At 40.3% G+C, this 23,690-nt stretch overlaps 1 protein-coding gene across 10 annotated transcripts in view; it reads left to right on the top strand.

Annotated features, from left to right (window-relative positions):
* AKAP9 (A-kinase anchoring protein 9) overlaps positions 1 to 23,690 on the top strand; it is a 192,806-nt gene that overhangs the window by 166,384 nt on the left and 2,732 nt on the right. For 8 of the 10 annotated variants that reach the window (XM_069086173.1, XM_069086172.1, XM_069086176.1 and 5 more), the window contains 15 exons: positions 874 to 995; positions 1,667 to 1,858; positions 2,104 to 2,292; positions 2,636 to 2,780; positions 6,357 to 6,576; positions 7,660 to 7,810; positions 9,242 to 9,910; positions 10,305 to 10,519; positions 10,913 to 11,021; positions 11,782 to 11,964; positions 13,003 to 13,203; positions 18,107 to 18,339; positions 20,819 to 20,904; positions 21,806 to 21,956; positions 22,787 to 22,926. In XM_069086173.1, the coding sequence (XP_068942274.1) occupies positions 874 to 995; positions 1,667 to 1,858; positions 2,104 to 2,292; positions 2,636 to 2,780; positions 6,357 to 6,576; positions 7,660 to 7,810; positions 9,242 to 9,910; positions 10,305 to 10,519; positions 10,913 to 11,021; positions 11,782 to 11,964; positions 13,003 to 13,203; positions 18,107 to 18,339; positions 20,819 to 20,904; positions 21,806 to 21,956; positions 22,787 to 22,926 (3,006 nt within the window). Of the gene's footprint in view, positions 1 to 873; positions 996 to 1,666; positions 1,859 to 2,103; positions 2,293 to 2,635; positions 2,781 to 5,546; positions 5,760 to 6,356; positions 6,577 to 7,659; positions 7,811 to 9,241; positions 9,911 to 10,304; positions 10,520 to 10,912; positions 11,022 to 11,781; positions 11,965 to 13,002; positions 13,204 to 18,106; positions 18,340 to 20,818; positions 20,905 to 21,805; positions 21,957 to 22,786; positions 22,927 to 23,690 lie in introns of those variants that run through there. The other 2 variants (XM_069086170.1, XM_069086175.1) reach the window with 2 other exon arrangements.

Here is a 23,690-nt window from a genome sequence, read left to right as displayed (position 1 = left end):
TTTCCTCCTGTTCCATGCTTTGCTCCTTTTTGTCCCCAAAATAGGAATGTAATGTTGGAATCTTGTGTCTGCTTTGTTTCCTTTGCCTGCACATTTTGCCACTCAATTACTTGACTTTTGGGCTTTTTGCCACAGTAGGACTCTGCCACCAGACAGGGGAGCTTTCGTCCCAAATGCTGGGGTTTTCTCAGCTGCTGGAGGTATTAGATGGGTGCCCTCTCTGAGGTCTCCTCACGCTCTGGCAAGCTGGACGCACACCCCAGGACCTCCACCCTAGACTGCAATCCAGATCCAAGCAGGTTAAAGCAAGAGCGATTACCCCTCAGACTGGTGCTTGGTCCCCCTACACTCTGCAAGCCAGGAGCTGAAGCCACCACGTGGCACTGGCTGGCTGTGCTGGGGTCTCAGCGGCTTCTCGCCCCAGGGGTAAAAGCCATGCACTCCCACTTACTGGTCCCAAAGTCCAGACTGCACTGACCTCTCACTTTGTCCTTCACATCTATGTGTTAATAAATCTGGAAACGGCCACAGCTGCTGCTGATCTGGAGTCCTTCTGGCTGGCGGCTGGTCAGGCCCGCCCTGGGGCTAAAGCCTAGGTGTGGGGCTGGGCTCGGCTCCCAGCATGCTGTGCTGGATTCCTGCCTGCCTGCCGGGCTGTCCTCAGGGATAGCTTCTCTGTGTCATTTTGTGGGTTCTGCAGCTCCAAAGTTTGTTTAGAGTCCCCTTTTTACATGGATTGGGGAAGGTGGAAGTTGGTGCTGCTGCGGGAAGGTTGTGCTTCTCCTCCGCCATCTTGGCTCCTCCCCTCTTGTCATTTAAATAAATAAAATTTATAATGCTTTTATTTGTACTAAATTTTTTTATTTATTTTAGACTCTGGATCAGATTGGAGTCAAGGTGTCTGTCTTACACAAAGCCAAGGATTTGATACAGCATCAGATGGTCCAGGAGAAGAAGGTGAAAGCTCAACAGATTCCTTTCCGAAGAAGATAAAGGTATTAATAAATTGATATTTTCCTATCAGATTAAATCCTTTCTTCATTAGAGACAGTGGTATATTAGGAGGTATAAGTACTATATTATGTAAGGAGATTCATAGAATTGTGATACCAGAAGAGAGCTTACAGGTCATTTCATCTCATTCCCAACTTTTATAAAGTGAAGAAATTCAGGCTGAGAGTTTGAAATTTTTCTTTTCCATAGGAAACACATAGTTTAAAAGCATATGGCTTGGGGAAAAAAAAATATTTTCCTGCATTAACTTATCCAATTTTTTTCTCTGCTTATTTTTATCTATTTGGTAATGATTAAAGCAGCAATAAGGATAGACTTTACAGACCTGAAAGCAGTATCCTATGTACTTATAGCCACTGAACAGCTGCCAGAAGGTAATGTGCCAAGGCAGGAACACTCTGATAAGAGGAGAACAAACCAGATGAAGGACCAACTGAGTGCTGCATTGACCTTCTGTTTTAGAGATCTCAGTAGCTGCCATCCATCCCCCAACAATCATAAGATTCGGTCCCCTACTTGATTATCCTAAGCTGTCTGTAGAGAGGAACACAGATACCACCATCTTTTTGATAAATATCTGTCTGTTTCATTCTTCAATCATCCAGTACAGGAAGACAATCTCATCACTTTGGTTTTGGGATTTGTTTTACAGGGATTGCTGAGGGCAGTTCATAATGAAGGTATACAAGTACTGTCTCTCACTGAACCCCCTTACGGTGAAGAAGATGCCAGTTTTGCTCAGCAAGCTTCAGAATTTTGGCTGGAAGAAAGAAAAACTTACCTCGACACAATCTCATCTCTTAAGGATTTAATTGCCAAAATGCAGGTGCAAAGGGAAACTGAGGTACACCAAAAATGTAATGCAAGCATATAAATTTTCAGAATTTTAAAATCTTTCCAGTGAGCCCTATTTTCTCAAGTAAGGTTTGTCCTTGGTAAAAGATGCTGCAAATTTCATACTTAAATAATGCAATTTTTGCAAGTGGCTATTTTAAATATTTATCATTTTTAAATTATGACTGCAATCATTTTTAGAACATATGAAAAGTGCCCTGCCTTGAAAAATGACATTATTTCACATTCTTTTAGCTTTATGAGAGTTCTCAGTCCCATGAGAATCCTCCAGATTGGCGAAGTGAATTTCTTCATGCCCTTCAGCAAGTCTTTCTAAAGGAACGAAACATTCTGCTGGCCATGTTTAAGACAGATATGGCAGCTCTAGGTACTAGAGATGTCCTTGGATTGCTGAACCAGTTGGAGCAGAGGTTACAAGAACAGGTACTGAAAGAAAACTTTCAGAAGACCTTGATTTCCCTAATATTATTCAGAAACATTCCTATGTGGAAGGGAAAATAACACCACAAACCCACAGTGCCAAATTTGTGAGCATCCTTTATGCTCTGTGATTTAGTGAGAAGCTTCTTAATTAGCTTGATAGTCTTTTCAGTTCGTCATTTAAACAAACATTGAGCATATACATTATAAAGAATACTGTGCTAGGTATTGGGAGAAATATATTGGAATAATTGGGAGAATCAGAATAATAAATAACACATAGTCCCTCCCTAAAGAGCCCACTGTTTGATATTGTTTATGAATTTTTACATCACTTTCTAAATAGGGTATTGAATACAGAGCTGCCATGGAGTATATTCAGAGTACAGATAGAAGAAGCTTATTGACTGAGATCCAAACATTACAAGCTCAGATGAATAGTAAAAAAATGACCATGAAGAGAGAACAAGAGAGTGATTCACAAAACCAAGGTATGTTGTAGTATCATGTACACTTGCCTGTATGTAAGTATATATTTATAGTCCTGATTTTACTCTTTTTTGTCTTTTGCTCAGCTAATGAAAATTTTCCATTACTTAAACTTTATTATTATTCTCAGAGAGCTTTACAAAATGAAGGTCAAGGCAATATTTATTAGTATTAAATTAATACATGTTTTCTTCTAAAAAGTTACTAGTGTATATTTCATTGAAAATGATACTAAGCTGACTGAATGAAGTCAGTACTTTTCTCTGTTTTTTATCTATGAAGGATGAGATAATAAACCAGTTGCCTCCCCCACATTCTGCATCATGGCCACATGAAAGAAGAATTCAGGGATTTAAACAGTTAGTTGTTACTTTAAACAAAGATTCACCAAAGGGTGACATCTAATGTTAATCATGCCTCACTACTCATAGTCAGTTGTGTCAATCTGATCCAGTGTAGTAATAGTTTGGGCTACCATTGTACAAAATTTAAAATATTACATTCCTTTCAGAAAAATGTTATTTAAATAACATAAAGATAATCCAGATATATTCATTTGGATTCTATACCTTTCACTTCTAGGGGAAAAATAAATTGAAGATGATTTTGAAGCATCTTTCATTAGATCAGTGAGCACAGTCATGTTATTCAAATGTACAAGTCTCTAAATTTATTGATTTCCATATACCAAAGGTAAAATCAGTGTCTCCTCCCCTACAAAAAATACTTGTCAAAGCTAGCAGTCTAACACAACCAAATTGCCTTTCCTACACTCAGTGTTTGTTATCATCGTAAAAGTGGGATTCAGCATTTCTTGAAACAAATTGAATCATAGATGAAGTCAAAGAGAATAAAATGAAATCTGACCCAGATTATATCTATACTTGTTGAAAATAATTTGCCGGCCTTGTCAATCTTACCTAGTACTAATAACAGAATCTACATTACTGTGACCTAAAATTTATATTTATGGACTATTGATCCATATCTGTCTGCCACTAGATTTGACCATAGATTGGACCACCATAGGTCACTGCCCAACCTCTGCTTAATGGCTGTATTTTGGGCCCCCCTGGCTCTGAGTGAATGTCAGTGGTAACTGTCTTTTGACTAGCAAACCTGAGGGTCTGCCGCTCCCAGTTTGATTTTTTTTCTTTTTTCTAATGAAAGGGGCCATCCCTTGACTCACTTCTTAAAGAGGCCTATTCACTGAATGGGTGTTACCTCATTCTAAATGAGTACCTGAAAAGACCTTAGCCTAAAAGGGCCAGGGTCTCCCGTTGCAACCTGGTCCATCTCCAGTCATCCAGATGAATATCTGGCCACTGGACCCTCATGGCTCTGGAGGAGAAAGTGAGGCTGGTGACCTTGCACAGCGCTCCCTCACTCAAATCAAAGTCAACTACAAATCATGTCATCGTTTTCCTGATGTCATGGTCCTCTTTGAAAATGAAGGACAAACAACCTGTGAATAGTTGAGCTGCCTGAATGGGGACCCAGCTAGTTGGATAACTCAATTCAACCTCTCCCTCTCTTTCTCTTCTCCAAAGGAAGGTAAATTTTGATGGCCAGAAGCTCCACAATTAACTTGGGGTTTACTACCTAGATTCCTTCTTTCTTTCCTTCCTTCCTTCCTTCCTTCTTTCCTTCCTTTCTTCCTCCCTTCCTTCCTTCCTTCCATTCTTTCTTGCTTTCTTTCTTCTCTCCATCTTTCCCTTCCTCCCTCCTTCCCTCCTTCCTTCTCTTTCCTTCCTTCCTTCCTTCCTCTCCCTCTCTCTCTCTAGGTTTACTAACTAGATTTCTTCCTTCTTTGCTTCCTCCGTCCCTTTCCTCCTTCTGTCCTTCCCTCCCTCCATCCTTCCCTCCCTCTCTCTCTCCCATTTCACTCTGAAGCTCAGATTGGACCACGATAGGTCCCTGTCCAGACTCTACTTAAAGGCTATATTTTGGGCCCTCCTGGCTCCGAGTAAATGTTAGTGGTAACTGTTTAGTCTTTTGACTAGCAATCCTGAGGGTCTTCCCCTCCCAGTTTGATCCTTTTTTTCTTTTTTCTAATGAAAGGGGCCATCTCTTGACTTACTTCTTAAAGGGGCCTATTCACTGAATGGGTGTTAATAACCTCACTCAAAATGAAAACCTGAAAAGGCCTTAGTCTAAAAGGGTCAGGGTCTCCCATTGCATCCTGGGTCATCTCTAGTCATCCAGATGGATACCTGGCCACTGAACTCAGATGGCTGTGGAGGAGAAAGTAAGGCTGTCCTTGCACAGCCCCCCCTCCCTCAAATCCAAGTCAACTGCAAGTCACGTCATCATGTCCCTGATGTCACGGTCCTCTTCAAAACGAAGGACCAACACCACAACAGTCTGCCACTAAGACTGGAGATGAAAGCGATTTCAATAATAGAGCCAAATTCACGCTTTGTTTTACAGGTACCTTTCATCTAAACCTAAGTTTGGTTGACCATTGCTTTATTATTGCTGTTTATTTTTGAAGTTCTTATTGATGTTCATTAAAATACCATTATGAATGACATGTTATTACTTGGATGTATATATGTATTACAAGTCGAATTTTGCTCCTAAAATATAGACAAAAACATGAGTTTTATATAGTAGTAATAGCCTAGAAAGCTAGTGTTGCTTCTGTCTCCTAACACTATTTTTATTAAAGTATTCCAATTCTAAATTAGGTAGGGATTTTTAAGATTCATTTTATTTTCAACTTTATGCTACAAATTTTTGTGGGTTTTGTATTTTTGTTTTTAAAGAAAGTATCGTGAACAAAAACACAGATTGGGACTTCTACAGAATTATGGCAAAGTTCACAGAAACTGTCTACAAAATGGCGCTGCACAGAAAAGAAAGAAATAGTCGGCTAAAACTGAAAATTGTAGCATTAGTTAAATGGAAAACTCATGCAAGTACTTTGTATAGATCACATTATTTGTGAAGTTACAAGGATTAAGGATTGTTAGCATGAGCTAATAAAATTTGTAGGTGAATGGAAAAAATAAAGATTCTGTTATTCACATTATTATTTGAAGCTTTTGAAGTATGATTTGTATTTGAAATATAATATTTATTAAATTAACTTGTAGTAATTTTAGGTGTCCTTTTATAAATTTGTTCTATAGCTATGTGATCTTAAGGGGTTTCAGTATAACATGGGGAACTTTCTTAATGTTTAGCAATATATTTCATCCAGTCATCCCAGATCATCATCATTTCACATATGTCTAATAAAATATTGAACTGGTACAGAATTTGAAGTGTAAATAAAAGTATAAAGCTTATAAACTAGAAGAGACCAGACCTGTAAATTAAGTGACGCTGTGATACAGTTATTCTTTTTTTTTTTTGGTAAGCAGTCAGGGTTAAGTAACTTGCTCAAGGTTACACGGCCAGTTATTTCTGGGTGTGGTGCTAAGTATCTGAGCCCGGATTCGATCCCCAGGTCATCCCGACACTAGAGCCGGTGCTCTTACTTGCTGAGCCACCTGGCCGCCCCTATGATACAGTTATTCTTAAAAATAATTAAGCAGTTGTCTCACTAATAATATTCATGTATTCTTTTCTAGAACTGTTGGAACACAACATGCAGCAGAAGCAGGCTCAGATCCTGGAGATGCAGGTGGAGCTGAGCTCGCTGAAGGAGAGAGCCACCAAACTGCAGGAGGAGCTCAGTTCTGAGAGAGTGAGGGCTGCCGAGCTCCAGGACGAACGGACACAGGCCAGGCTGGAGCTGGAAACTACACTCAAAGCCCAGCACAAGCACCTGAAGGAGTTGGAAGCGTTCAGGTGGGCCAAGCTGATGGGCATCTGTGCTACCATCCTCTCCATGTACACTGACATGCACCCAGAATGGCCTCACTGATCATTAGGGAGGGCTAGTGCTACCCATACCAAATTCTCCACCTTCCCAGAACTTGTTTGAAAATAACATGAAACAAGAAATCTTGAAGACTTCCTAAATCTTGACTGTTTTTCTGTAATTGCATTTGGGAAGATGGTGCAGAGCATTAGAGCTGATGAATACCACATACTGAGAAAGGCATTACTAAAAAAAAGAAATGATAAGAGTATACACAGAATTTCTGTCATTTCTGTTTCACCTAACATAGCATTAATAGTTTTTCCTAATCCTGAATCCAGGATTCTTTTCTAGCCCCAGCTTCATACATTGATTTGGTTTTAGGAAAGCTATTTAATTTTGATCTTTGTCTTAAAAAGTAACTTAAAGGGGCGGCCAGGTAGCACAGCAAGTAAGAGCACCAGCTCCCGTGTCAGGATAACCTGGATCAAATCCGGGCTCAGATACTCAGCACCACACCCAGAAATAACTGGCCGTGTAACCTTGAGCAAGTTACTTAACCCCAATTGCTTTAAAAAAAAAAAAAGTAACTTAAGGTGATGATTATGACCTCTATAGGATAAATGAATTACTATGAGCAGGGATTACTTCATATGTGTACATTTTTAAAAGGTGATATTTTTATATAAAGGATAGACATTTTTAAAAATATCAGTGAAGTTTGGATTCCTAAAGAAAACCTCATTTATTATTTTGAAAAATGATAGGAAAAGTTATAGCTATATAATGGTTATTTACCACACTCGGGAAAGAAAATGTGTATTTGCAACTGTAGTAAATTGTACTTTTAATTAAAGAAATGTATCAATTTTCATTAAATACTATATTGTCTGCTTTAATAAACGGCAACTTGACAGTAGTTAACCAGGATATTAAATGGTGCATATTTTAGCTTTGACAGTAGGCACCAGTCTAACATGTAGCTTTTCAGTGGAGGATGCATTTTCCCTTTTGGTCTAATTCTGTGATAAAATATTGTTTTTAAAAGATCATTTCTGTTTTTGTTTTAGGGTGGAAGTTAAAGAAAAAACAGATAAAGTACATTTGCTAAGTGATACATTAGCCAATGAACAGAAAAAAACAAGAGAGCTTCAGTGGGCTTTGGAGAAGGAAAAAGCCAAGTTGGAACGTAGTGAAGAAAGGGAAAGAGAGGAACTTGAGGTATGCCCACCTTTGTCTTTAAATGATCCTGAACAGTAGAAGACATTTTGTAAAATTAAGTTTTTATTGATGTAGCTTGGGGTTGGGGTGTTTTTTTACATTATGATGAATTCCCCCAGCTATCCACTCCCTCCCTGTGAACCATCTCACATAGTAAATAGTATTTTTTAAAGGAAAAAATAGAGGAAAAGTTGTTATAACTGATTAATACTTTGAAAAAGTCTGAAAATATGTGCAAAGTTCAACACTTGAGGACCTCCCACCTCTGCAAAATGATGGAGTGGGAGTTTCTTCTTCTTATATCTTGTCTTTTAAACCATGCTTGTTCTTTATAATTCTACAACTTTAACTTTTGATTTTTTTGTGCTCTTTCCTTTCACATTGTTATAGTTTTATATAAAAAACCAACAGTTTTTTGGCTTTGGTAAGAAGCTTTTTTGGAACAGACCATCTAAAACTATCTTTTTGAGACACAGCAGGTTATATACATCCAGTATATTGAATTGTATTATTATTTTATCTAAACTTTATACCATCAAAAAAAATTAAAACATATTAGTTTTACATCATATTAGTCACATAACAGATTTATCATTCTCGAATTAAGTTATATCATAGATGATATAATTCTGATGGCTGAATGGAATCTGACACTCTTACATTGATACTAATTGAAAATAATCAGCCCTGTTTATCATGTCCAGTCTGAAAATAGAAACTGTACTACCTTGATACATTAAGATAGTCTTAGCCTATTCATTCATATCTATCACTAAGAAAGGGATATGAAAATTATCTTAGTAGTACAAAATTTTAGTGTACTGATTTACAAATATATGAGAGACTGTCACCCCTAGTATTGGAAAAGCAGAGCCAAGTCACTGCCATGGGACCATCTTCCTATGGTGCTGGCCCAAGCCCTGCACACCAGGATTCTAATTACCAAAGGACCCTGAAATGTCAACCCTGCCACTGTACCTGAAGATCCTCCCAGCAACTGAACCTTCTTTATGTGTAATCTCTCCCAATTCGAATGTGAGCTCCTGGAGAGCTAGGACTATCTCTTTTCTATTCATATTCCTAGCACTTAGCAAAGAGCTTGGTGGCAAGCACTTAATAAATGTTTTTCCATTCCATTCTTAGGGGAAAAAACGTAGATATTCGTGTTTCCTGCTCTTGAGAAGAATAAAAATAGTGTTCTCAAAAGAATTTTGTCCCAACAAGTTTTTTAACTTATATTCTTTCACTTAGAAAAATGATTTATTAACTCCATGGGGTGAATCTTCTTTACCTTTGATTCCCAGTTCTTACATTGTTAGGATTAGCGCTGATCACAGTATCCTAAAAAAGATGTGTTATTAGTATTAGAAATTGGCTTGTAACAATATCATGTTCCTTCATTTTATTTTATTTTATTTTATTATATACAAGGATCTAAAATATTCACTAGAAGGTCAGAAACAAAGGAATGTTCAATTAAATCAACTTTTGGAACAACAGAAACAGCTCCTAAGTGATTTGCAACAGAAAATAGTGTCTCAGGGAGCTCTGTATGATGCCCAGATCTCTGAAGAGCGAAGCCAGAAATCAGAGCTTCAAGGACTACTTGAATCAGAGAAGATTCGAGTCCTGGAAATGCAAGAGACCCTTGAAAGGGAAAGAGAATTGCATGCCCAGCTTGAGGCTCATGATGGCCATGAGCAGGATGAGGCATCCACAGCAGGGGAAGAAGTCCTCAGAGACCTGCAGAAACAACTGTATGAAAAGCACAACCGCATAGTGGAGCTGGTCGGGGCAATTGAGAAGTATAAGCTGGACTCTTTGCAGCTGAGACAGCAGGTGGACAAAGAGCGACAAATCCATAGGAAGACATTGCTCACAGAGCAGCAGGCCAACACCGAGGGGCTGAAAAAGATACACGAGCTACAGTCAAAAATGGAAGACCTCCATTGGCAGCTGGAAGAGAAAAGGCAGGAAATGTATCAGTTAGAACGTGAAAAGGTGAGATCACAAGAAATTATACAGGAGCTTCAGAAAAGAGAACGAGAGACACGAGAAAAATGTGAAACGGGAAGAGTATCCTATCAGAATCTCAATGAGGTATAAGGTTCATTTTTATATCTGTGCATTGTGAATGGAATGTTTATGTAGTGTTATGGTCATAAAATTTGATTGATTAGATGCTGGATAAAATCTGAAAATAGTGAAGCCACTGAGGCCAAGCTATTTAAATTCTTAATTAGAGCTTTATTTAAAGTGGCAGGAAATTGCTTTTGTATTTACTTAAGAAAAAACTTAGGTGGTGCAGTGAATAGAGCACTGGCCCTGGAGTCAGGAGGACCTGAGTTCAAATCTGGTTTTAGACACTTAACACAAAAAACTAGCCATGTGACCTTGGGCAGGTCACTTAACCCCAATTGCCCTCCCAAAAAAAAAAGAGAAAAAAATCTTAGGTGATGTACAGTAATTATTCTCTTTTTGGTCCTTTCATCAGCCAACCACATGGGACTCATCCAGTGATCGAACAAGAAATTGGGTCCTCCAGCAGAAAATTGAAGGAACTGAGAAAAAAGAATCAAGTTATCCCCCACTGATTGAGATGAATGGGGGTGCAACAGCTGAGGATATCCATGAACTAGAGACCATTAGACAAAAGCTGCAGCTTATATCATCAAAACTACAGCAGCTGGCCCACAAAGCCTCTAGCAGGTGTGAGAAACCTTCTCGACTTTACAAGAAAGGATTTGTAAGCCAGATAAAGTTGCTTATTAAGATCCAGCCAATATGAAATTCACCATTTCCACGTTGTCACATCTGAATAGTGACAGGTTTACTCATCCAAAAGAGGACTGTTGTATTGAGCTTTTTTTTTTTTTTACCAAAGTCTCCTTTATTAATATCTGGTGTTTATTTAGGCTTATAAGGTTAAGAAATGTAGTACATAATTAAAAATAAATTATGTAAACCTTTAAACCTAGAGGGAAAGTATTAGAAGGGAGTATTATGTGAAGAAGAGTTTTAGTTTTGGTGGTCATGTTCAGAGAGTTTAACATACCCCGAATTAGTAGAATTAAACCATGAGGGTTTGTTTTTTCATTGCAGGTTACAGTTTGAAGCAGCAGATGATGAAGATTTTATTTGGGTCCAGAAAAATATTGATCAAATTCTTTTACAATTACAGAAGTTTGCTGGATTATCTCAGCAAGGGGAGGTGAGAAATTTTTAGAGATTTATAAAGCCATATAGACTTTAGTTTTGTCAGAAAATTTTAGGGATCTTTTGAAGGTAGCAGTGTCATTCATCCCTGAAAATTTTTTACCTCTTGATGTGTTTTTTAATATATTACCTCTCAGTGTTTCTTCTAACAAACAATGGAGGGACAGTAGAGATTTGCGGCAGAACCAGCTAGTGTTCGCTGTCTTTATGTAGCTTCCCCCTTTTCATTCATTGTATATGAAATAGAGCTTGTTCTGTGGCCATCTGTGTCATGCAGAGAATGGATTTTATACTTGGCCCCTTGAATCTTTGCTTCTTTTCCTTTGCTTTCCTGCTAAGACAGCTTTGGGGGCTTTTCTTGATGAATTAATAGTGAGTATGTGACAAGAATGGAGGTGAACCTTAAAGCCATCTGTTTTGTTATTTGTTATTGATCATTTAAAAGGTTTAGTTTGGGATAATGATGAAAGAAGCTAGTGGTTAAGGTTTAGAATGACCTAAATTTCATTTATTCTTTCTTCCTCATGAGCATGGATAATCAATTGAGAGCACTTCACCTTATCCCTATCTATAACTTTTCATTGCACAATCTGTCCTTCTCTCTCACAAAATGCACTAGTTTCCTTGTTTATGGAATTTCTGGGTTGCAATACAACTTTAAACTGCTCCCAAGAATATGATCTCACATTGTATTTTTGTTACTGTTTTAAAATTTTGTTGATCTGATTTCGTGCCACTTTCTTTTTCCTTTCTAGCCCACTTTAATATCACCAGGCATTTCCTGTAGCTCATTGACTGAAAGATTACTAAGACAAAATGCTGAGCTGACAGGACATATCAGCCAGCTGACCGAGGAAAAGAATGATTTGAGAAATGTGGTTATGAAGCTGGAGGAGGAGATTAGGTGGTTTCGACAGACGGGACCCTGTGGAGACTATGTATGTCTTTTGTCAGTGTTTGTTTAGAAACACTCTGAGTTGTGTTTTCTGATAGCATATTGTGACTCTTAACCTGGCTCTCCCTATACCATTCAGCAACTTTTTCTTTTGAGAGGAGGGGGTCCAGAGATATGATTACAGGAGTGTAGGGAGTTTACATGGAGGATCGGCACTGTCTGTAATTTAGTATGAGTTATCTGGCTGGTTCCTCCCAGAAGCTCCATGTTAAGGAGGCGGCCCAGGGCAACCAGGTCTAACCATCCTCCTGCAAAGGGTGCCTCTCCTCTCCCCTCCTCCCCCATTAACATATAAACTTCTTGCAGGCAGAAATTATCTTTTTTTTCTGCTTGTATTTGTATTCCCAGTGCTTACCATAGAGCCAGGCAGTAGTAAGCACTTAAATAAATGTTGGTTGACTTGATTTGCCTGTAGGCAATACAGTATGTAGTAGAGGCAGGCCTGGAACCCAAAGGAACCTAGGCCAGTGCTCTTTCCTCTTCTTTAGAATACATACACTGTATAAACCAATTATTTTATCACACATAAGACAGAGTCATTGTGAAGATCAGATAAAATAATATTTGTAAAAAAAGGTCTTAGTACTTTGCCTGGTACATAGGAGACACTATAAAGTTGTTCATTTCCCCCCATATTAAAAATTACAGGGGCGGCCAGGTAGCACAGCAAGTAAGAGCACCAGCTCCAGTGTCGGGATGACCTGGGGATCGAATCCCGGGCTCAGTAGCACCCACCCAGAAACACCTGGCTGTGTAACCTTGAGCAAGTTACTTAACCCTGATTGCTTTAAAAAAAAATTACATATAAGAGGAATATATAATGGATAATAAAAAAGGAGTCAAAAAGAAGCCATTTTGAAAAATACATTAAGTATATTGTTCATTGTGAATAACTCAAATATTCAATAGAAATTTTTATGGAAAGCCTAGAAGATTGATAATAAAAATCACTTAATGGAAAACCACATAATATGAGGAAAGAGGGGTAAAAGTCACTTAATAAGATTTGTTCTCTCTACAGTCTTCTCAACATTCATTCAATCATGGTACTAACATTGAAGCAGTTATAGCTTCTGAAAAAGAAATCTGGAACAGAGAAAAGCTGGCTCTCCAGAAGTCCTTGAGACGGGCTGAAGCCGAGGTATGCAGACTGAAGGCTGAGCTAAGGAATGAAGCCTTGTTGCAAGACTTGAACCCCAGCTCAGAAAATGCCACTTTAAAGGTAGGGGGGCTTTGTGGGAGTTGTGTTTTGTTTTGTTTTAATGCTCAGTGAGCTTGATTCTGTTCCTTTTTTTTCCTCCTTTGTGACTTTGCTTTATCATTAATTCCTTCTTGTGAATTTTCATTTGCTCCCCATCTGCTCAGTTCTTCCTCTCAATGTGCAAATATGTTCAGATGTCATCCTATGTCACATTTCCCCTTAAAGATCAGAAATGTACAAAGAGGAGTCTGTACACATGTAGCAGCAAACACCCCAGTGTCCTCAGGGTGTCTGCCAACACAGGTTCTTAGATCTGCTTTGATAAAGGAAAGCAACTCAAAATGGGTTAACAATTTTACTTTAATCAGTCAAACATATATCGTTTACCTTGTTCAGGGGAAAAGGGTCAGCACCCTTCAGAATATACTTCAGAGTATACAGGCAGAATTATCAAGACAGAGAAACAGATCAAGTAGACAGTTTCCAAACTGTCCAACAATTACATCCATACCAAATCAACATCTGGGTTTTTCAAAGCCGGGGGCTCTGGACAACGGCTTCCCAGAGTTTCATCTGATCAAATAACAGAACACTTCTCAAAGTGAGCCCCAAAACAAAGCTACACATCAGGGCTTATATAGCCTTCTCCTGGCTCAGAGAATGTAACAACCTTATTGACTCACACTGCCCAATCAAAAAATATCTACTGAAAAACAAGCCTCCCTCCCCAGGCTCCACTTTAGCCTAGGGGCAGGGAAGATCTTTAAATTTACATTCCCGTTACAACACACTGTCTCTATTTATTTCTTTCCCTTCAAGAAGATCAATAACAACTTTACCATTAAATCCAATGCCATTCCTCTATCTTTACCTTTATTACCTCTTTCACAGGGTTTGCTGGATGGAAGGGGCTTTGTTACCTCAAAAGTGCTATAAAGACTTGGTTTTACTGTCATTACAACAGTGGGCACCCTTCCTGATGTCTTCCTTGGGTTTCCATGACACTGCAATCTCATCATTCTCTTCTTGCCTCACAGAATCTCAAAAGGCATCTAACTCAACCCAGAGTCAAATAAGAATCCTCTATAAACCTTTATCCTTGAGAACTGTTCTGATCAGTATATGTTTGAAGACTTCTAATGAGGGAAGACCACTACTTCTCAAGGAAATCTCTTCCACTTTTATATTGGTCTCATTTTTAGGAAGTTGTTTCTTAAATCAGTTTAAATTTTTTTTTCACTTCTACTCATTGATTCTAATACTGCCCTCAGTGGCCAGGCAAACAAATCCAACCCCTCTTCCATGGCGGTTCTTCAGATATTTAGGTATTTATTTAAAGATATAAGTGTGTGTATGTGTATATAAAGATATTTAAAGATGTCTTTCATGTCTGCCCTAAACCTTCTCTTTTTTAGGCTAAATATTCTCAGTCTCTTTAATTAAGCCTCATGTGGTATGACCTCAGAGTCTTTAACCATTCTCGTCTTCTTCCTCTGAACACTTTCCGCTTGGTTAGTGTCCATACCAAATGTAGCATCCATATGGGGAACACAAGACTCAGGAGCTGGTGTGGCCAGGGCAGAGTCCGCTGGCACTGTGTCCTTCCTTGTTTTGGAATATCGTGGTTCTCTTTATGTTTTGAACAGCCCAACATTATAGCTTGTTGAAACATTTTTAGATCCTTTCCAGAGGACAGGACTCTAATCTAATGTTATCTATCCCTCCCATGTTTATGTCATCTGCATGCCATTGATGCTTTAATTCAAGTCTTTATAAAAGTGTCAGTAGGAATAGGACCAAACACAAATCCCCAAGACATTACACTAGAGAACTTCTAAGTTGACATCAAAGCTGTTAATGAATACTTTGGGGGCCTCTCTAGTCACTCAGCTAGTTCTCAGTCTGCCTAACTGTGTTATTGTCTAACCTTTATCTCTTCATCTCTTCCACAAGACTTTGTCCAATGCTTTGCTAAAAATCTAGATACAGCATTCCCTTGGTTTTCCAGTCTGGGAACCACATCAGAAAAGGAACAGGCAGGTTAGTGTGGCATCCCTGATCTTGATGGAGCTAGGCTGAATGTTTTGTGATCACAGTTTCTTTTCTGTATGTCCACTAACTGTCTTTTCAATAATCTATTCTAGAATTTTGCCAAGAATTAATGTCAACTGGTCATTAGTTTGCAGATCTTTTTCTCTTCCCCTTTGTGAAAATTGTCACATTTGCCCTCCTCTAGTCATTCAATCAACAAGTATTTGTTAAATGTGTTCCTACAATATATCAGGCACTGTACCAGGTGCTAGAGAGACAGATAGAGACATAACCTCTGCCATTCTCCACATTCCTCCAGACAGTCCCCAGCAGTGACTCAGGAATCACATCCATCACTTGCCATGGTGCTCTGGGCTATGGCTTGTTCTAGGACTAGAGATTTGAACTCATCAAGGAGGTGAAAGTGTTCTCTTACTAGCATCCTGAGTTTACTTGGGTTTCAACTCCCTGTCAGCCGTTTTTGTTCTTTCCTGTCCAACCCAAAGATCATTCTCCTTGGCAGCAAAACAAAGTCAGAATCTGAGTTAAGCATCCATTATTGTCATTCTTCATCTAAGTAGTTGTCCTAACCCTTCTTTGAACATTCTCTGTTCTTTCATTATGGCTAAAATAAAACAAAAAACACCTTAGTTTTTCCTGTAAGCTTTAATAATTCTGACATTGTAGGTGATAATGATTTGTATTCATTCTCTGTTGAATACCTTTGCTTCCATTTTCTGTTTCTGCCTTTTAAAAAATTTCATTTGGTGAATAAATTCTTAGCAAACCACATAGATAATCTCTTTAGGAACTTTCTCTTTTCTTTGTCAGAATTGTTTCTCTTTGTCTTAAGAATTTAATTTTTGAAAGTTTCTCATCCTTCCTATGGCTGACTTTCCTGATAAAATACTAGGCCAGTAGCAACCTACTTATCCTTTCTCAGAACCCTTTGAAATCTCCTCTACCAAAATCTGAAATGTCTGTTTTTTCTCTCCTTCCATACCACAAATTCTAAGATAGAATCCTTACTTCTCCCCCGATATTCCCCTGGTTTCCACCATAAGAACTAGAATGGAAGTTGTCCATCTTGGTTCCTTTACCTTTTGAAGATTAAATTTATCATTGAAGTAAGCAAAGAAATGAGTAGCTGTTCTGTTTTGAGCAGAGCAAGAACTTTGGCAGATACCCAATTCATTGGAGTCTTCTTTCACTTCTTTTATCATTCCTCTGAACCAGGCATGGGCTCTGCTTTCAGATTCCTCGTCTATGCCCTCTTTCTCTCCAGGTGGTCTGTAGCAGGGTGTCATAAATGCCCTCTGCTCAGACACTCCTTTTTGCTTCTCAGCGACATTGCTGGTGTTGCATGGCCTGAAGGCATGTGCAGTGCGAAGTACACATGTTTTGTGTGAAGTTGCACCACATGGGTGAGCACTGCCAGGAACACCTTGGATCCGTTACACGTTTGATTTTTAATTAATGTTTGGTCATGGTGCTTTCAGAAACCTCTTTCTATTGTCAGATTTTTCACTACCCCATATAGGGTCTCTGCCCACAGTTTAAAAAGTGCTGGCCTACAGCGTACTCCAGGGACAATAACTTTTCGGTTTCTGAGTCCATTTTTACCCAGAAGCTCTACTGTGCTATCCCCACCCCTGGGTCCTGGATTTCCTCACAAAATATACTTTTTGATACACAGTGACACTGCATCCCCCATCCTCTCCTCTACACTTATGCTATTTGAATAAGGTAGATAGAGTCTTCAGAGTCACAGACTAGTCATGGATCCTGCCCCCCCACATTTCAGTAATACGTTTGAAATTAAATTTGCTTCTCTGCATCAGGATTTCTAATTCACCTTGCAGGTTACCATTAATTTGTGAATTAGTGATAGACATCCGAGGTCATAGGTTTTATTCCTGGCTCCTTTCTTGGGTTTTATTTCCTGTGAATCACTGGCTATTTATCTGCTGTTCTTCTTTCTTCCTTATAGCTCTTTTCTGTCTGGATTGATACACATACCTGAATCATTTTCTCATTCCCCATTTCTTTTCAGTTTAAAGTCATTTTGACTAGATTTGCAAGACTCCCAGCAGATAACATTTTTACCCATCCTTTTAAGGCATTCTACATTCCTATTCAAGAGCCCACCATTTCTGTATTTTAAGTACTGCTCCCAGAATCCAAATTGTATTCTCAGAAACCATCTTATTAATCAACTGTTAAATTACCTTTCTTCTCTTTTCCTTTACCAGAGCCCCATCTACTTTCTATTTCTTAAACCTGGATGACCCTCTGGGTTTTCTGTCTCTGACCCTTTTCTCTTCTGTCTGTACATCTTCTCTCCCATCTCCAGTCCAGCCTTCATGCTGTTGCCAGAGCACCACCCTGATCATGACTCTCACCCACTCAGAAGCCCACCATGATTCCCTCTTGCTTGTAGATAAAGCATAATGTCCTGGTCCTAGTCTTCAGGGCCCTTAATAGTCTGGCCATCACCCACTGTCCAGCTGATTCCCCTTTGGTGTTCTGTGTGGTCTCCATCCCATGTTCTCGTCCTGCTCTCACCTGCAGCCTTTCTTTCCTGGGGATCCCCCTTCTGAGGAACTGGCACGATAAAAGATGATTACCGTCTCCTCAGATTGGTCATGGAATTTGTCTCATTTGATCCTTACGACGCCTTCTAAGTTAGTACTGTAGGGTAGGATAGTGGTCGCACAGTTAGTATGCTTGGGAAGTGATAGTCAAACTCAGGTCATTTCTGTTGTCAAGGTCAGCCCTCCCTCCCCACCATTAGAGTTATAAGCTTCTTTCTCCACTGTATAACAGCAAGTTACAAGAATGTTTTACATGATCCATTAATACTTTCTCTTCCTCCTTCCTTCTTTAAATTTAGAGAATTTATGGTAAATATTTGAGAGCAGAAAGTTTTCGGAAAGCTCTCATCTATCAGAAGAACTACCTGCTGCTCTTACTAGGTGGGTTTCAAGAATGTGAAGATGCTACTCTGGCCCTCATTGCACGAATGGGGGGACAGCCATCCTGCACCGATCTAGCAGCCATCACAAACCAGCCCAGAGGCTTCACCAGGTTCCGATCAGCCGTTAGAGTGTCTATTGCGATTTCAAGGTAAAGTACTTCAGAAGGAAAAAAATTGCATCAACTCTGAAAGTTGAAGCATTTAGAAATGTCTTTGCTTTGCTGTCCATACTCATTCACTATTTTAACACTTGCCGCCCCTAACATTGAGATCACTTATTTCTCCTGGTTTTTCTGCCTGTGTCTGGTAGTTTCCTCCCACTGGTTCTTGTGGTTCTTCACAATCCCCCCAGATATAGTCTCCTTGTTAAATAATGTTATGAACTAGATGACTTTTTTAAAAAAATTTTGCCAATATTGTGACCCTGACTCTGGTGGGTTTTTGTTTTTTTGCTTTTTTTTTTTTTTTTGTAGGGGAAAAGGCAGGGCAATTGGGGTTAAGTGAATTGCCAAAGGTCACACCGCTACTAAGTGTTAAGTATCTGAGGCCAGATTTGAACTCAGGTCCTCCTGACTCCCAGGCCAGTGCTCTATTCACTGCACCACTGACTAGTTTTTAGAGCCCCTAATAATCCAGCCATAGCCCACCAGTATTCCTTATGATCTCCATCCCACGTTCTCCTCCTGCCCTCATCTGTCCCAGGCTGTCATGCTCATACTATTATTAAGCCTGAAATAAAATGTGACCTCCTTGTGGGGAACTCCCTGCCCCACTGCTGAGGTGCACCATCTCTGAAACATAGCCTTAGAGAAGTGCCTACAGCCCCAAGGGGCCAAAGGCTTTGGCTGGTATGTTTCAGAGGCCGGGCTTGAAGCCAGGCTTCCAGCCCCCAAGGCCGGCTCTCTGTCCACCACACCATGATGCTACTCTTAATAACTCTGTATAAGGGAAGCAAAAGGAGCAGCAGATTTCACCAAGCAGAGCCATGGACACCTAGAGAGATGGCCCGCCAGCCAGCCCAAACCAGCCTCCATCACTGGTCACAACACCCGCCTTGGTATTGGCATTTAAGTCTGACAGCAAGTAACAGAAATTTAGAACTTGAGACATGAAAGCTGTATTTGAGCCCCTGCTTAGCTAAGACCCTCCCTAGTCCACTTGGGTCTCCTTGTGACTAAAACTCATGCATGAAAACATGTGCTTTGGCACCCATTCCACTCACCCTTTCCTTCTCCCTCCCTCTTTCCACCAACTCCCAGTGTTTACAAGTTGGCTTTCTCCCAGAGCCAAGCTGTTTCTTGAAGGGCCTTTGCTCCCTTTAAACTTTTTTTTATTGCCATGCAGAGACCTCTTCTATGGGCTTTGTGAAAGCCCTTTGTTCAGACTTTTTAAAGTTACTATGAACATAACAAAAAAGAGAATTGTAATAGAAAGAACACTGGACAGGGATTAAGGATATCTTTTGGACTAGATGACCCTTGGGGGCCTCAGCTTCCTGCTCTGTAGAAAATGGAAGCTTACCTCTAGAACTCTATGATTTTTTTTTCATTATTAAACAGAATAAGAGCTTCTTTAAGATTACTCTTTTATATTTGATCACCTTCACAGTCTGTTAAGGATGAAAGGGACTTTGATTTAGTCCAACCCTCTCATTCTGTAGTAGATAAGAATGCAGCCCAAAAAGTCCAAGTAATTTGCCTTTGTCTTGGTGACTGAGATGGGACTAGAACCCAGTCCTTGTAATTAACTCTCAAACCTGTTTTTTTCCTATAACATAAACAAAAATTGTTTCAATTGTAGTATTTTATGCCTCTTATTTGTCTGTGTGTGTGTCCTGACTCATTCATTTCTAGACCAGTGTGGTGCTGTTTCCTAGACTCAGAGCAGGGGCAGGTCATTGCCCTCAGGCAGGTTAGTCGCCAGCAGAATAATGTGCAAATTTGGGAATGACTCTTTGCTACAGAAATAAGTGTGAGAATAGTTATCCTGAAAGGTAAATGCCTAGCTTCCCCTCCTCAGCCCTTCCCCCAGAGCTGCTCCCTGGGGCCACGGGAATGCTGGCCTCTTAGCTTTGGCTTTTTCCTGTGCAGTCATTGTCACTGACCCTCTGGGGACATTTGAATGCCGGTGCATACCTCCAGAGGGAGAGTTTTTTTCTTTGTCCCTTTCTCAGTTCTTTGCCCCTGTGATTCCCCATTTTTCTCTCGTGATTTTCCTGCTTGTTCTCTTCCATTGCATCTCCTATCTTCTTTGCATTTCCTCTAACCTCTACTCCCATTTCCCATTTTTCTTTTCTTTCCCTTATCTGTTTTCCAGGCATAACACTCAGAAAAACAAAACAAAAAACTTTTTTTCTGCTTGTGAAGAAAGGGTGGCAAATAGTGGGGGTGGTAGAGATGCCACAGGTGCCAATGATCGGGCCCATTTTTGACCCTCTGTGAAGACTTCCATAAGGCAGTGAGCATATGTGCAAATAAAGTCAAGGCTGTATTAATGTGTAATTATACTGAAACTTATTTTGTATGTGATGTTAAATTTTTGTATAGTAAGTTTGCTTTTAAGCGGACTTGTCTCTGGTCTTTGGCTATATGGTGACCTTTGGTATTTAATTTTTTCTGACTTTTTTAGAATGAAGTTCCTGGTTCGCAGATGGCATCGAGTAACAGGCTCTTGTTCCATTAATATTAATAGGGATGGCTTTGGACAGAATCCAGGTAAAAACAAAATAAGCTTCCTTGTGGTTCTTACTAAGGACACTGTTTTGTGAGACTAAATGAGGCATCACAGATCTGACAAGTGTCTTCATGTGGCTTTGTCAGTAGAAAGGCCCAGCTCAGACTGCAGGTCTCGGGTGGACAGGGAAGGAGAGGAGGGACTGAGGTGCCTGGAGGGCTCCTTGGGGCTCACCTCTCCTGGCCACAGGGGGCATAACCGGGAGCCATGGCCAAAAGTCAGCCCAGTGTCCAGAGATGGGCACGGCCCCAGCCTGGAGACCTGCGGACAGTTTGTATCCACTCCTTTACCTACTGGCCTCTTGTAGGGCAGTGTCCATGGACTGTACAACAGTTGCTAATTGACACCAGGCCATATTTCTTGTTTAGTACTCATGCACCTAGAAAGAAGTCTTCTAACCTGGAATTTTCATTATCCCTTGAAATACTGAGCAAGGAGTGAAAAGGCAGCAGACTCTCAAAGGACAGCTTACCTTGGACTGAAAGACTGCATCACTCAGTGTGAGGTAGTAGAATTTACCTCCAGCATAAAAGTGCTGGAAAGCCCCGAGAGTCAGGACCCCAGGGGTGAGGGTCTGGTCCTGTCCACAGCACCAACTTACTCTGCTACTCCAGGGAAATCTGCATAAAAGGTGGGCGGACCAGATGATCAGTAAGCTCCCTAGGTGTGTGACCCTCTGGTCTCTGACCCTAAGAGAGCAACAAAGACAAGTTCTCAGCGTCAATTTTAAAAATGCATTTGAGGCCAAATGATTCTTGTTGCTACTTCCCTCCATTCATAATTGAACACAGAAAAAGATTTTTCCATAACTAAGGTGTAGTGTTAGCTTTGGCAGCCTTATCTCAGAATTTTTAAAAAGAGGTTATTTCTTTTCTATACAAGGTACGTTTTGGGTCACTTTAGGCACAGAAAAGAGTGATCCATTTTGTCCTTCTCCTGGTGGGCTGGAGCTGTGCGGAGAACAGAGACATTCCTCTTACCGGTCAAGGTCCGACTTGGACTGCCCCCGGTCTCCTTTACATTTTCAACACAGGTAAGACGATGATAAAATCTGCCTTAAATAATAAGTAAGTTTGTTCCTCTTGAACAGAAAAGGCTGAGAGCAGAACTTGGCAAAAGATTGCTTTTCAGGCAAGAGTCTCTTTGCCATTTTCTTGAAAAGTCATAGCTCCCCATTTCTCCCCATGGCAAATTCCATTTGATCACAGTAATTTTGCCTCTTAAAGCATCTTAGCTGTTAAATCTGCTAGCTCTCAGAAGCAACGGTTTGTCTGAGTAACATGATGGCTTCCTTCCTCATCTTTGTGTAGGGCTGACCTGGGTTCTCCAAGGCTAGACTATTGAAAGCACAAGCTTTGGCAGATTCTACCAAGATAGAAAGACTAGGGGACAAGTACAGAGCCTTGTGTTTCATCTGAAGTGACACAGGCACTTTGTGGTAACTCAGGAGACTTCTTATTGTGGCTCAGCCTCTGGTACCTTTTCCCCCCACAAAAAGTCATCGAGGCAGCTGGCTTTAATTTGTTGCTTATTTTTGGGTCCAGCAGTGTGCAGCACTCTCTGTAGACTTTAAGCTAAAATTATCATTGCCTACCCATCAAAAGCTTAAAATCTACAGACAAGACTCAGGAAAACATAGGGGAGGCATGAATGTGAAAGAAATGTTCACATTTTCTTTCTGAATCAGCCTTTTAAAATCAGAGGGTGGGAAGGGCCTCGTTTCTGTTGTCATTGTGGGAGGGGGTGCAGCACACACCACTAGCCTCTTGGCAGCTTTAATTACTTTCCCAAATATTCTTTTACCATTTTCCACATTACTGTTTGTATACTATCTAGGCTTTTGTTTTGGATTTTATCCCACAGGTACCAAGGCCCCACAGCTGACCTGAATCCTGGGTCCCTGGCATGTTCTCAGCTTCAGAATTATGATCCCGACCGAGCGCTGACAGATTATATCAGCCGGTTAGAAGCCCTGCAGAGGAGACTTGGGAATGTACAGACAGGTATATTCCGTGTGTTCTAAAGCAAAGTGTCTGTGTCATTTGTAGACATTTTTTGACCCAAACCTAGGAAAGCCTAATTCATAATATCCTACACTCAGCCCTTAGACATGAGGAGATGGAGGCCCAGGGGCCACAGAGCTAATGTGATGATGATGAGGTGGGAGATGAACCCCAAGCTTTCAGATGCCAGGGCTGCTGCCCCAGCTGCTACTGCTTGCTGCTTTAATTTATAGAAGAACCAGAACACCAGTCCATGAAGGACAAGAAAAAAGAACGAAAATAAATTACTCTTACAGAACATATTCTATAATATGTGAATTTCAGCACACCCCAGAATCTGAATACATGTGTACATCCAGCTTAAGGTAGGGTAGTGGTCCCCAAGGTGGCATGACCCCATCCAAACAGAAAGTGGGAAGATGTGTCACATCCTCGCCTCCCCGTGATAGCCAGTAGTGGGGCTTCTGTTCTGAGCTGGGCAGTGATAACCTCACTGCCACCCAAGTGCCTACAGCTGCAGCTGGACAGATCCCATTGAGAAAACGTGCTCTCCCCTCAGTGGACCCCACCTTGACCCCAGGTTATCTTGTGACTTTGGCAGGGCCCTCTTGGGGGATGAATTTGCTGTTTCAGGGCATTGACCTGTGAAAACCTGACCTTCCTCCCCCCATCATTTATTCTTAATGAAGCAGACAGAGAAATGGCACTCTGCACTCTGCATTACAGATCTTATATTATATACTCTCTCCCCCAAACTAACCCCA

Source organism: Petaurus breviceps, unplaced genomic scaffold (genome assembly GCF_028583685.1).
Source record: "Petaurus breviceps papuanus isolate PSGF00001 unplaced genomic scaffold, PetGlider_PUasm1.0 178, whole genome shotgun sequence".
Classification (NCBI taxonomy): Eukaryota; Metazoa; Chordata; class Mammalia; order Diprotodontia; family Petauridae; genus Petaurus; species Petaurus breviceps.
Note: the sequence above shows the minus strand (reverse complement) of the source record. Positions and strands in the feature narration are given on the sequence as shown.